Source organism: Mytilus californianus, unplaced genomic scaffold (genome assembly GCF_021869535.1).
Source record: "Mytilus californianus isolate M0D057914Y unplaced genomic scaffold, xbMytCali1.0.p SCAF_26, whole genome shotgun sequence".
Taxonomy (NCBI): Eukaryota; Metazoa; Mollusca; class Bivalvia; order Mytilida; family Mytilidae; genus Mytilus; species Mytilus californianus.
The window spans coordinates 1,443,001-1,457,555 of NW_026262675.1; the positions used below are offsets into that span (position 1 = coordinate 1,443,001).

At 31.8% G+C, this 14,555-nt stretch overlaps 1 protein-coding gene across 14 annotated transcripts in view; it reads left to right on the plus strand.

The window, feature by feature from the left end:
* The window catches only part of LOC127732641 (dedicator of cytokinesis protein 9-like), a 401,298-nt gene that overhangs the window by 92,295 nt on the left and 294,448 nt on the right, over positions 1 to 14,555 (plus strand). For 13 of the 14 annotated variants that reach the window (XM_052241732.1, XM_052241742.1, XM_052241731.1 and 10 more), the window contains one exon: positions 1,536 to 4,589. The exons of the other annotated variant lie outside the window; for it this stretch is intronic. In XM_052241732.1, the coding sequence (XP_052097692.1) occupies positions 1,536 to 1,631 (96 nt within the window). In that variant the 3' untranslated portion in view covers positions 1,632 to 4,589. Of the gene's footprint in view, positions 1 to 1,535; positions 4,590 to 14,555 lie in introns of those variants that run through there. 14 annotated transcript variants of the gene reach the window in all.

Below are 14,555 nucleotides of genomic sequence, written 5' to 3' on the forward strand. Positions count from 1 at the left end.
CCTCAACCAAATGTTATGAAACTTATACACAATGCTTATTACCACAAAACAAGTACAAATTCGGGTAGCGTCATTTTTACCGTTTTTGAGTTATGTCCCTTTATTATGTGATATGCAAGTGAGGGCATCATCTGCATCCCATGGACACATTCACCATTTATTGCCTTTTCCTAATTCTTTTTAGACTTTCTCCTATAACACAGTATATTTTAAATACTTTTTACTGCTCTAAAATTATAAAAGTATTTCTTAGGCTTCAATGACAGCTCGGTGATTCAGATTATCAGTGAACCAAGTATATCATCAAATTGTGGACTTAAATATCTTTCAAGAATTTTTAACCCAGGTGGAGGTGACATTAAGGTTTACCCTTGTCAGTCTGTATATCTGTGTCTTTACCTCCATACAACCCAAACATAGTTTCCATTCTCTAACTTTAGTTTGTCTCAACCAAATGTTATGAAACTTATATGGTACACAATGCTAATATTCACCAAATGCAGATCAAGTTCGAATTTGGTGACATCACCTTCAATGTTTTCAAATTATGTCACTTTATAAATGGAAAAATTGTGGAATTTGCCATTTCCGTTACTCTAACTTTTCTTTGCCTCAACCAAAAGTTATGAAACTTATATGCAATGCTTATTACTACCAAACACAGATCAAGTTTGAATTTGGGTTGTGTCACTTTCATCATTATTGAGCTACCCCATTACTGTTTGTTATGGAGAACACTTAAACCCCTGATCAATCTCTAATAACAACATACAGAAACAAATGTAATTAATTTTCATTCAATCAAAGAAAACAAAACGTCCATAGGTTTGAGTTAGAACATTGGCTCTTGCATATTTACAAGCAGGGGAATCTGTGTCCTATGGCACATTCTTCTTTTATTGAACTTGCATGGCATGGTATATTTTTAATAGTAATTCTAAGAGACCTTAAGCCAAAAAAGACATAGTGTAAAGGCCTCACAATTGAAGATGAATGTAGAATTTGATAGTGCTATCGCTTTTTTTCTTATAGAGTTATGACATTTCAGTTATCTGGTACATATTTGACCTCACAATTCACAAGTTTGCAAACAGTTTCTTTCATATATATCTTTGAATAAAACAACTTTATATTCATAAGGAGCCATTGCTAGTTTAAAAGTACCTGTTTATGTGAATTAGATATGTTTGATTTTAATGCACAGTTGATGTATGAGTTATTTTTCATGACAAAGTTAAAGATATTTTTTAATGCTTAATGGATTTTATGTGTACCAAAAGAGGATATTTTAAGTACATATGATTGGTCTTTTACTTAGACCAATTGAAAAATGGAATGAAATTAAAACTGCTTTTTTGTATCAAAACTGCTTATTCAAAACAATCGTACCTAAAGTGGTGGTAATTAATAAATACATACATTTTGACATTTCTTTGCAGAAGACATTTGTTGTTTCACAGTTCATCTCAAATATGGTTGCATTTTAGTTGTTTATTGTAAAAAATTTACTGAGAATTTGTTTGATGTAATTTCAGATTTTAAAAATAGATGGTGGTGGAACATTGTCCAGACAAGGTTCACAGGCAGTGTTAAACATTAACTCATCTAGTGCTGGTGCTAGTTCAGCTTAATCTACAGCCATTTGTTTTAGTCTTGTTATAATTACAAATCAAAATTAGTTGAACACAGGAATTTGTTCAGAGTCCTCAAACAGACAGTAACTATGATTCCATTGTTTCTTAATAGCCAGTGTTACTTTGTGTGCTACCTCAGTTCTCCAAAACATTTTGATATGTGTTAGACAAATAGTTTTATATAAAGCTGTTGGCTTTCAATGTGTTATGTGAACATTTGCATTTAATGCCTTTTGATACATTGTATATGTTATGTGTCAAACAAGCTAAGAAAAAAGAAGTGCCATGTTAACTAATGAAAGTACTGTAATCATGTTTGATATGTGTTATCTCCCCTTATTTATAAAGAGACTTATTACTGTCATTCACTGAATACGAATTCTTAACTTATTATCATTTTGTCTGTTGCTTTGGATGTTAAGACATTTCAATAGATAATATCATTTGAAAGAACTTTACAAATGAGCTCTCCAGTTGTTTACCTTTGTTTTTAACTATGGTAAACAGCTGATTACTTTCTAAGCATTATATTTCATACCGATAAGAATTTAGGTTTTTTTTCATTGTCAGTGTAACTTGAATAAGAAGATGATTAACACACACACTTTGAGGTCTTGAAATGGAATTTTTTAATTTCGGGACCAATCTTTAAATTTAAAAATAAAAACAATTTAAGTTTAGGTCAAGATTGAAGATGGGATTTTTTCACCATCTTAAAGGAAAATGAAAGATACTCATTAACCTTTATTTGAACTTTTTATACGTTTCAACAATGATTTTCAGTGAAAATTTATGGTAGGGTCTGATTATAAAGGAAGTCATTTTTGAAAAGATTACAGAGTAATTTAAAATTATTACCCCATAGGTTTGTATTGATCAAATAATAAATAAAATATATATATATGTTTATTGCAATATTCTATATCCTTTTTTGAATAAAAACATTTATGTTAACATTAGAATGTTTTATTGCCTTATTAATTGAAGGTCACAAGGGATGATAAATAATGCAAATATTTATATTCCGAGTTGTATGTTACTTTTGAACAAAGTTACATTTTAACAAATTAAAATGTCTTATCCAGTTATGATTTTGAGCATTTTTGGATAAATAACTTGTTCAATGACACATATAGCCTTATTTACAGATGTAAAAGTATGATAACTTCCTCTGGTTGCCTTTTTTGTTGTCAGTTCTATGCATAATATGTTACCGACCAAACCGGTTTAATGTTTTTTGTTTATATAAGCTATTCTGTGATAAGTAATCCCCCCTTTTTTTATTTCAGTTTATGCAAACAATTTACTTAGAATCAGGATATGATTACAATATGCATTAATTGCTTTTATGTAAGTAATAGTTTGACATGATGAGGCATTATCTTGATTTACTAAAATTGATTTGTCCTGTCTTGTTTGAAAAAAACTTCATCTTATATTGATTTTGCTTTTCATACATACATGCCTACACATATGTAAATTTTTATCAGTTTGTTTGCTGTGCTAATATCACAACTAGAAAGATAAAAAATCACAGATTTTTCATATTTGTATGCTTTAATTACGATTAAGATTCCCTTTTTTAAATGACGTTTAACCCAGATTGCCCATGGTACTTAAGTTGCCCTTTTTATAAAAAAAAAGACATTGGAAAAAATGTGACAAAATAAATTGGAAATGTGTATTTTCTACAATAAATCATTAAAAGGATTGGGTTTAAGTCTGGTGTATAACAATAATTGATTATGCAGCTATCACTTTAAAGTACTATAACATTCAAAATATAATGTGTTGAAAGATTCATATTTTGATGAATGGTTGTACGATGATACTAAAAGTCATCATTGTTAATATCAATAGATTTCTAAATTCAAATATTCCTATTCAGGAATCTCTGACATGCAATATAGCTGCAAGTGTTCAGAAAATTGAGTTTCATGCAATTTTTTGGAAACTACTTTTCAAATTACTTGACTAATCTGACCTGGTAATCTTGATTGACTATTCCAGATCCGTTTATGGTAATAAAAGGTTTCATTGTGTAAGATCCAGCCTTTATCATTTTCTTTCATTTCATACAATGTGATTGTTTAGAAATATGACAAGTAAACATGTTTATCAATAAGAATAAAGTATTTAAGTATTTAACTTAATATATAGCAAGATATACTTACTTATGTTCATAACATGTTTCTTTACAACTTTCCCAAAGGTGATTTTTTTTTATTTTATTTTTTATTTCAAAAGTTTAGAATTTTTAGTGTAAAGAATGATTAGAAGGTATTTTTTCTTACAAAAGTTCTATGCCGATCAACTCATGCACATGTTGTTTTTGACACTAGTGAATACCAAATTAATCTAAATCAAACGTGTTAATTTTGACTTATCAACCACCATTGTTGTTAAATAATGCTATTGGTATGGATGTTGTATGCTGAGGTGTGTAGAGATGTGGATTTGAGGTAATTTAGAAAGGGTAAGATATATTCTAGTAAAGAAATAATATAGATATATATGGATTTCATCAAACTTTTGTTATATTTCTTTTATTTATGGGGACTTTTCATATGGATGGAAAGGAATGAAACAGAAAGTTCAAAATCGACATGATAATAAGAAAAAAACTTGTATCCTGAAATTAATATTGCATATTCAAAATAATGATATAATTATAACGTCAGTTTTTGAATATACACTTTTACAAATAAACAAGAATATGTTTAATTTTAGACAGAATGATTTAATGTATAATGTGTAATTTGTTATGTATAAATTATTACTATATTGTGTACCAGTGTTCATAGTCTAGCTATATATTTACATGTGCTTTATGTGTACACTTTATGTGTGTGAGTTAGTGTGTGTACACTATAATTTAGATGCCTAAGCAGATCTGAATCTAATATTGAATTTGTTATTATTTGTTATAAAATGCAATAAAGATTATAACCACTAGTACTTCGTATTCATTGTAGTATTTAATTAAGATCGATTGATTGTTGGTTGCTTAACATCCAGTGGTTACAATTAAGAACACTCATACCTTAATAGTCTTGTGATCTAGTTATATGGCCTACTAAAATTTTTAGTTCACTTCAACAAGTTTAAGGTACTTTACATGTCATGTTTTACACTAGTGGCTTGCTAATTTATAAGGGAGGATAGTTGCGTCCCACAAAAAAGAGGTCACTTTGACTTCAACTTTATGCTTCATTGACTTATATGATGTTTTATATACGAGATCAGATCTCAGGTACTTTGTTCCAGGTCTTTTCACACTGGAAGTTCAATTTCCCTTTGATAACTTTTGTAATTCACATACAGGTATAAGGTTTATCGAGGTTACAAAGAGACAAGCGAAACTTTGTAATCATAGAATACTCATGTTTTTCTCTAGTTATCTGGTCAATTTCTACCTCTACAGTCAGATCACTCGAGATTAGTGAACATTTACATATCCTAGTATTACTAGATCCTAGATAACTTGTTAACAGCTTCTGGCACAGGTCTATTCAGCGGAAATATCTGGTAAATATCTACCTGTACAGGTACCCAGATGGCCTTTCTATATTTACCAGAACAGATCACAACTTCAAGAGATCACTACAGCTTTGATATTTGGTCAACATCTACCTGACCAAACCACTACAGCCTAGATATCTTGTTAACATCTATGTATAGTTCTGCTCAGCCTAGACATATTGTCAATATTTATCTATATAATTTCACTTCAGCTTATATAGTTTTTTCCACATATACATATGCATTTCAATTCAGCCTAGATACCTATTCAACTACGGGTTTCAGTGGAATTATTTGGTAAACGCTACATATGTGTATTGAAGGAAGCTGCGGGGTAAAATCAACAAATTATATAATTTTTATCTAACAAATTCGGTAATGATCTGCCCCACAAAATAGTCTTCATCAAAAACAAGTGTTCCTACAACAGGTCATGCTCAAAATCACCGCAAATAAAAAAGGCTGTGAATGAATTAAAACAGAAACAATCAAAGATCTGCAACCAACACCAAATAACAAAGACAACAAAAACATTCAGATACATACATAACAAATAACAAACAACTGACTAGAGAAAAGCACACAATCATTCGTATATTTCAATTAGTTCATTAACAAAAGGTACTTAAAAAACCAAGTACATTCACATGCACTTTACTCTATAAAACTGTACAATAGATAACAACAACACTAGTAACATGCAAAACAATTATAAATTAAACTATAGTTTACAATTTCATATGAAGTTATGTAATCATAGTTTTTCACTTTGAACTGTTAGTATATACATGTTAAGATTATCTTTTATTGAATTGCAGCCACAGGTAAACATAAAGGTTTTTTTCATGATTTATGTTCATGAATTTCATATTAGGACTTTATAGATCACTATGATTATAACATCCTTTTTGACAATGATAACTGTTATTTTAGTCATTTCTTGGCTCTCCTTTGCTAGTCTTGTGTCTTAAAACAGACGGAATAGTAATCTCATCTTGGAATTGTCATAAAAGTTACAATTAGTGCATAAATGTCTTCACAAGAGAAACTTCAAATGTTAAATTCAAATAAATTCATGTCTCTTTCATACACTATGATAGTATTCCTGCTTTGTTCAACACGTCTCGTGTACACTTTGAAGTTGTTTTGTGATACAGCTATTTCTATTTCTGTTCGATTTTCTTTCCTTGCTTTTGAAAATGGTGACAATATAAGTCCTGACAGAATAAAAATAAAAGACGCAAAAAGGTATACAATTTCTCCATTTCCGGACACTCTCTGTAAAAATGCTGAAAATAAGAAAGAAATCATCATGAACTCTTATATAACTAAATTATAATTTAACCTATTTTCCCTCAAATCTACATTGTCTAAGCAGAAAGTTGATGAACCAGGGTTATGTCAAAGAACGTCTCGTTCTTTAGCTAAAAAATGTTCATCGGAAGATACCAAGATCTTGTTGATAAATATTCCTTATCAACTTCACAAATAATCACATGATGGTCTTGAAGTATAGATTCTAGGTACTGACGTTGTTTATCATCTTAATTACGTGTTATTGTGTTCTTGTATTTGTCTTCCCAAATTATTAACCTTTACTGTTTAGTCCATTTTTGGTAATATCCTTTTGACGTGGCTCGGTACTTCTGCATCCCGACAATGTGTTGTGCTGTGGACATTTGTTGTACTCTTGTCTTAATTTTTGCTTATGTGCTTTGTCTATATGCCATTTTGTTTTTCTTTGTTGACATATTTGTTTGTTTTTTATAGTGATTAAGATTATAACACAATGTTGACTGCTGTACCCCTATTTTTGATATTTTTTACCTATTATGTCTGTTTGTTTTGTTCACACATTGTTCTCAATATAATGGAATTTTATGCGACTGTCATACAAGTGAGATGTTTAGCTAGCTATAAAACCAGGTTAAATCCACCATTTTCTTCATCGGAAAATGCCTGTACCAAGTCAGGAATATGACAGTTGTTTTCCAATCGTTTGATGTGTTTGAGCTTTTGATTTTGCCATTTGATAAGGGACTTACCGATTTGAACTTTCTTTGGAGTTCGGTATTTTTGTTATTTTACTTTCAACATATTATAATCCATGCCAGTGTGAAGTAATCATATATTCCTTTTGAAACACAAAATTTTAAAAGATTGAGTATAATGGTAAATTTCCACATATTTCTAATATGGCTGTGTGAAACTTTTCTCCTGGATTGTACTTTATATTATATCACAGAAACCTCGAGACATACCATCTTTCTTATGACTGTATACTTTTACCAGTGTATGTTTTATAGTAATTAGGAAAATAAATCAAGATTGAAAATGTCTGCAATATATAATAAATTTTACAATGTCTTGTAACCTGGTGACTGTAAAGAACTATCTCAAATTCTTATAAAATATAAAATTTTACCATTTGCAAAACTATCATTCTAATGCAGTGTTTTGTCTGACCAGATTCAATGTGTAAGGACTTGTGACAATCAAAACATTTTTTATCATCATACATGATAAGAAAAATAGAGGTTGCAATAAAAAATAAAAGATGACATTGAGAATCCAGTATTTCAGTTACTTACCTGCAGTTGGGTTTCCTACAAGACCGCCAACACCTTGCATTGTTAAGGCCAAGCTTAGTCCTCTTCCATAATATTTTAGCTCAAGTAAATTTTTCAAACACAAGTTGAAACCAATTAATGACCCTCCTGTAAAGAGAACGTAGCTTTTTAGAGTGTCAAGTGGATTAGCATACTGCGATCAAGCAATACATGATTGATTGATGTTTGCCTAACACCCAGTGGCAAATGTTTCATGCATGTTCAGGCCGAGAACAAATTAACAATTAATACAATAGGTAGGTCATGTAATAGCAATCACCAGGCAAAAACAATATAGAGAAAATGAAAAGAAACAAAGATTGGAAATATATATATCGTTGCTAAATCCTTGCACATTGTATGCTTTTATGATCTATATCGACTCTTCTTTTCAATTCAAAACATGACGAAAATGGTTTATATCGACAGATAAGAATATTTTGCCCTTCTTTCAAAAAAGGTTAGCAAACATTCTTCAATACTCTATATTAGTAATGTTCTATTGAAAAACGGTTTCAAGGTTTGTCGCTATGATATAGTCAGGCTTTGTAGATATCACGAAAAGCTGATGTTGTTGTTAAATGAATTAACTCTTACACTGTAGATCATTGGTAGTATCTGAATTCATTTATAAATTGTGTGGACTGGATTTAGAGCTTGAATATGGTAAGGACGTTTGTCCATTACTGTAAGGTTATGAAGACCCGTGAATGTTTCATCGGTTTTTTTTTGTGTGTGCTTTTTTGACGTCGTCAGTCCATGCCGTTTTAACAAATCGTTTATTAATATTACGATGTATTACGGATTACAAATGTGTCGAGATTTGTAATTGGATAACAACACAGAGATGTCAGCATATATTCAGGAAACTGCCAGGATATATACGACGTTTTTTTACCCCAATTGGAACCTCAACAACGTCATCATAACGAACGTTACTATGTGACGTTATCTTAAGCTATACAGACTATAAACTATAAGCCTGGAATTTCACATTATATACCCTGTCTGAGACCTGAATAACATATAAATATTTAGTTTGACGATCATGTGTGTGTATATCGAACTGCTTGCTAATATATCAGATTACAACCAAAGCCATGTTCGGTATACAGACATTTTAGTTTTAGATGCATGATTTTTTTTAAATTAGTTGATATTGGCTTTGAACTAGCTGTCAGTAACTGCGAGTACTCTCAGATCTGTACCTAGTGTCTTTTTGTTGTGTGGATGTATTCGTACCCTACCACGTCCACTCTGTGGTTTTTTGTTAGATGTATTTCTGCTTTGTATCCATCTGATGAGTTAAGCCCCTTTTCAACTAATTTTTATAGTTTGTTCTTATGTTGTACTGTTACACCACTGTCACAGGTTAGTGGGAGGGTTGGCGCCTTCAAACTTGTTTAACCCCGCCACATTCTGTATGTGCCGGTCTCAAGTCAGGAGCCTGTAATTCAGTGGTTGTTGTTTATTGCTGTATATCATATTTGTTTTACGTTCATTATTTTGTACATAAATCTGGGCGTAAGTTTTCTTGTCTGAATTGTTTTACATTTGTCATTTCGAGGCCTTTTAATAGCTGACTTTGCGGAAGTGGGGATTTGCCCGTTGTTGAAGGCCGTACGGTGACCTATAGTTTGGTTTGTGGAGAGTTGTCTTATTGGTAATCATACCACATCGTCTTATTTTTATCTTAAAATATAGGAGCACCAATATTAATATGAAAATATGAACTTAGTACTTTTGACTTTTTTATGTACAAAATATGTGTAGTTTATTTGTTTACAATGATTTCGAGTAGATCAAATAAAACTTACCCTGAAAGAAACCGTTTAACATACTAAAGATGATGAAATGATAAAGTTTAGTGGAGAATGGCACTATTAACAGAGTTAATCCAACAGCAAAGAGGAAGATTATCCATAGTTTTGTAATATGAGAAGGAAGTTTGTTGGACAAGAATCCAAATGTTAGTCGCCCTACAATCTGTACCACTCCACTTATACTAAATACCATAGAAATGTCATCCATGCCTATTCCAACGGAGAGGCCTGTCTCCGGAAGAAATCCAATTGTAACGTAATATCCAGCTATGAACAAAGCATTCGTTATCATGTACATTATAAAGCTTGGTCTCTTAATAAATGAAATGTCAAATTGTGTTTGGTGACTGGTCTCAACGCCTGTCTTCGATTCTAAAAGAAACAGTAAATTGCTTATTTCCCCGTATGGGAATAAAACATATAGAAAATCTTTTATGAAAAAAATCATTATTTTGTTCCGTTCGAGCAGATATCATGACTACATGATCACTTCTGTGAGACTGAGACATTTTTCACTAATTTTCAGAAAGTTATTTTCATCAAATTAAAATGACAATTCAAACTGCTATAATTGTAACTAATTGAATCCAAGTGGATACTTTCCAAAACTGTATATGGATATACAACTACAGTAAAATTGATATTATGCATACAGGGTAATAAACTCGTACCAGTAATATTGGTTTTACCAAACATTTACCAACATTACTCATTGAAGCGATGATTTTGGAAATATACATGATGACATTTATCTTATGTTTTGTCTTGAGAAGTGTAAGTTTATCATCGTCGAAATTGGACTACATTTGACAATAGGATAAAATGGTTAAGAGATTTGATGAAAAAAGAGAGCACTTTGTTTCCCAAAAGTGCTCATCGATGAAATCGATACTTTATCTTAATACCTGACTTGGATATGAGGTGGGAAGTTTCTATTCAAGTCATAGATTTAGATGAAACAAAAGTTTGATTGATATTTACTGTTATAAAATTTTAGAAACAATTTTAAATTAAGGAAAATATCTCCCTCGCGCAAAACTCTAGTTCCTTGTCCTGTTTTGGCTATACTTTAGGTCTTTTTGGTTGATCAGCTCTTAATTCAAAGTTTGTAATAGCTTTTGGATTTTCAAATATTTTGGCCTCGAGCATCACTAAAGAAACATCAATTGTCGAAATGCCCATCTGGTACAGTAAAATTGGTACCGTTTATATCATTCATAGTCATAGTTACAATACATGAAACATTTTTCGTCCACTTTTTCCCGATTGTGACATCCCCGAACGCGACATATTGTGAATTTTTTCTTGCCACGAACAACACACGGCTGTTGTGAGTAGCGGAGAAGGAACTGCTTTTCCCGTCGAATGACATGAGTTTACCTACGGTTTTTGTTGGGTTTCGTGTTGCTCAAGCTTTAGTTTTCTGTTTAGTATTTTGTGGGCTGCTGTTTCCTCGTTTTTTTTTTGCCATGATGTGGTCTTGTTTTTTTCTCTATAAATGACGAACAGATACGCACAAATCTTTATTTCTGCTGCTTGACACAACGCACAAATCATTATTTCTGCTGCTTGACACAACGCACACATCTTTATTTCTGCTGCTTGACACAGGAGAGGCATAACAATATGATAATTCGGTTAATATACTTAAGATTCTTTTTTGACTTTACAAAATCCTGTGAACACTGCATTAATTACTTCAATTTTAAAATGAGAGAATTAAGAGAATTAGATATGACAAAATTAAGAGAAAAAAATATCACCTTTAGCGTTCAGGGGGAAGACAACTGCTCCGCATACCACCGTATTCAATAGTATAGCTGAGCAAATCATCATTGTTCCATGAAACCCGTAGTTTTCAAGCAGAAGCTTTACCACTGGAGAAAATATGATCATGGAAAATGAAGCACCTAAACTGATAAGTGTCAAGGCAGTGGTTTTCTTCTGGTCAAAATACTTGTCTGTTGCCATCATACATGAAACTAACGACAATACAGCTCCAAATCCTAGATTACGGACAAAATATAGAAATGATAAAAACAAAAACAAAATGAAACTAGTTAAAATTCACAGTTAACATGACTTCGATCTTATAGAGCCGTTGTAGTAATTGTATACATCGTTACATGTATAATGTTTAAATCCGTTTTGTGCCTTTATTGCGACTATTAGATTAACGCGTCAAAAATCGGGAAACTAAGTCGAACTGTGGCTGTCTGTTTGATGTTGTTTGGCGAATTTTCTCCCAATGTTATGTCTCCGAAGCTTGATACATTATGCACGAAGATTTCTTGGTCATTACGCACTTTTTATTTTATGTTTGTTCGCTGGCTTTTCGACCTTTATCCTTTGACTTTTCTTTATTGGTTGAAACTTCCTTTCGTATGGATTCCAGAGATAAATTCTAGAGAACTTTATTTTCATCATTCATTTAATATTGTAATTATTCATAGTATGAAGGATTTTTTCTCGAATCCGCACCTGATTGAGTGATAACAACCTAATATAAAAGTATACATTTTGTATACAAAACGAAAGAGGATAAGGAGAGGAAATCTAAGAATAGGGATATTATTTTAACTAATCAAAGATTTGAAGTCATTACGCATTTTATGTGTTAAGAGTGTTATACCATACCTAAAACAATGCCCATACACAATAACAATAGAGGAAATGATGTCAGGAAAGCCGAGACGAAACAACCAATGAACTGTATTGTTCCGCTCACTATTAACACTTGTCTCTCTCCAAATCTTTCAACTACTGGCACAACTAGAACAGCTGTTGAATATATAAAGATAGGCATGATTGGTGAGGGGATGGAAAAATCTTTGTAAATATACAAGCGCCAGAGACCTGCAGTGAAATTTGTCATATTTATTGTTTCATACTGTGCAACAATGAATTTCCCAAGAAATTAAAGTAGGAATTTCTTCATGTTTAGCAATAATAGATGCAGTTACACTGACACTTCAATTTTTGGCTAAAAATGCTCTTCTACTTCGTACTTTATTTGGCCTTTTATTGTTTTTTTGGGATTCGAGCGTTACTGATGAGTCTTTTGTAGACATAACGCGCCTCTGGCGTAGAAAATTATAAGCCTGGTATCTTTGAGTTTTTTCCCAACCTTGAACAATGTAACATATATACCAACCTCCTCCCAGTGATATCGCCGTATGTATTGATCCTATTAAAGTTACAGAGGTCAACTCAAAGCCTAATTCCTCTGTCATACTGGTATAAAATATTCCAAAAGTATTGGCAAACGCAAAAGACATAGCTACACCAAAACAACTGGCGATCGTTACTACCCATCCCCATCCTCCATCTTGAATGTTCCTCCTTGTCTGTTCCTTGACGACCGTTTTTCTCTTTGGGATTCCTACTCTCTTCCAGGTCATGATGTTGCTTGTCAAATGTTCAAACCGTTAATGAAAGACCTAATCATTACGTATTTATATATTTATTAAAAATAATGCAGTTATGACTGGTTTAACAACTCTTACAATATATGAAAGTTTTAACAACAATAAGCCCTAAAAATAAAACGTAAAAATGTATTTGCATCTAATGTATTGCCATTTAAAGTTAGAAAGATAAAGCATTCGTTCTTTGGGACAATGACTTAAACTTAATGCGCTAAGATCTGTGTGAATGACTCAAAAAGCTGAATTTTATATCCTATAAATGTTTTCGGCACTTGAGATAACAAGATACTGACATTTCAGAGAAACCTTTTACAGGAATGTATCACCACATTTATGAAATTTGTAACATTTAAACTTAAAAGACATGTTAAAAATACATGTAATAACGTGATAAGATGAATTAAAGGACGGGAGTGGCATAAATAAGACAGCAACCAAACAACAATTAAACAAAAAGTCACTCTTTTATCATTTACTTAATCGAAGTACTAAACAAAATCTACAGATTCTGCGAACAAAGCTTTCAAAATAATAACCGTCCCCTCATAGAGCAATAACAAAGTCTGTGATTTGCATTGGAAAACCCAAAAATATAATTCTAATGAAAATTCAAAATAGAAGGAAATGTATTTTTGTTGCTACACGTAGCTAATTGTGACGGAGAAAGTTGAAGGTCAGTATAAATGAAATACACACTTTATAAATTTCGTGCGTCAGAATCTTTTTTCTTGATTTAAAGATTATTAACAAGATTTTTATTCAGAATCACAAAATGTCAAAAAGTATATTCATTATGAGCAAGTAAAAATCGCCCATATCAGGTTTTATCCGCTTTATGGTACTACAAAGTGTGATAAAAAAAATTGTTTGACGATAGCATTTATAACGACATAAGACTCCAAAATCTTACTTAGGCACGTCTGGCGTACACAATTATTAGTCTGGTATCTATAATGAGTTTTTATTTACAACTACTGGGTCGATGCCGCTGCTGGTGGACGTTTCGTCCCCGATGGTATCACCAGCAAAGTAGTCAGCACTTTTGTGTTGACATGGAAGATCATTATATGTTCATTTGCTGAAATTGTACTGTATAGAAAAATTTTAAATATTCCAAACACTAAAGGTTTTCTACCTCCATGTATAAATTGCCTTAATCGTACTTTTCGGCCTTTAAAACACTACAGCTTCGTATTTGATTTTGACCTACCAAAAGTTTAACTTCGAGCACCAATTATGAGTCTTATGTAGACGAAACGCGCGTCTGGTGTATAAGATTATAAGCCAGTTATCTTTGGTGAGTTTTTTATGCCACCTCTGCCTTGGGATAGAAAAACCTAAGTGTTAATCGGGTAGGTTTTAAATTTTATGAGCATAATATTTACCGAAAATGGTCGTATAAACAATTTGTCTTGTCAACAAAGTACTTATTTCTTAACCGGTAATGACATATTGATTGTGGAAAACGCATTAAAGATACCAGGCTTATAATTTTCTGCGCTTAACGCGCGTTTCATCTTTAAAAAGACTTATGTTGCG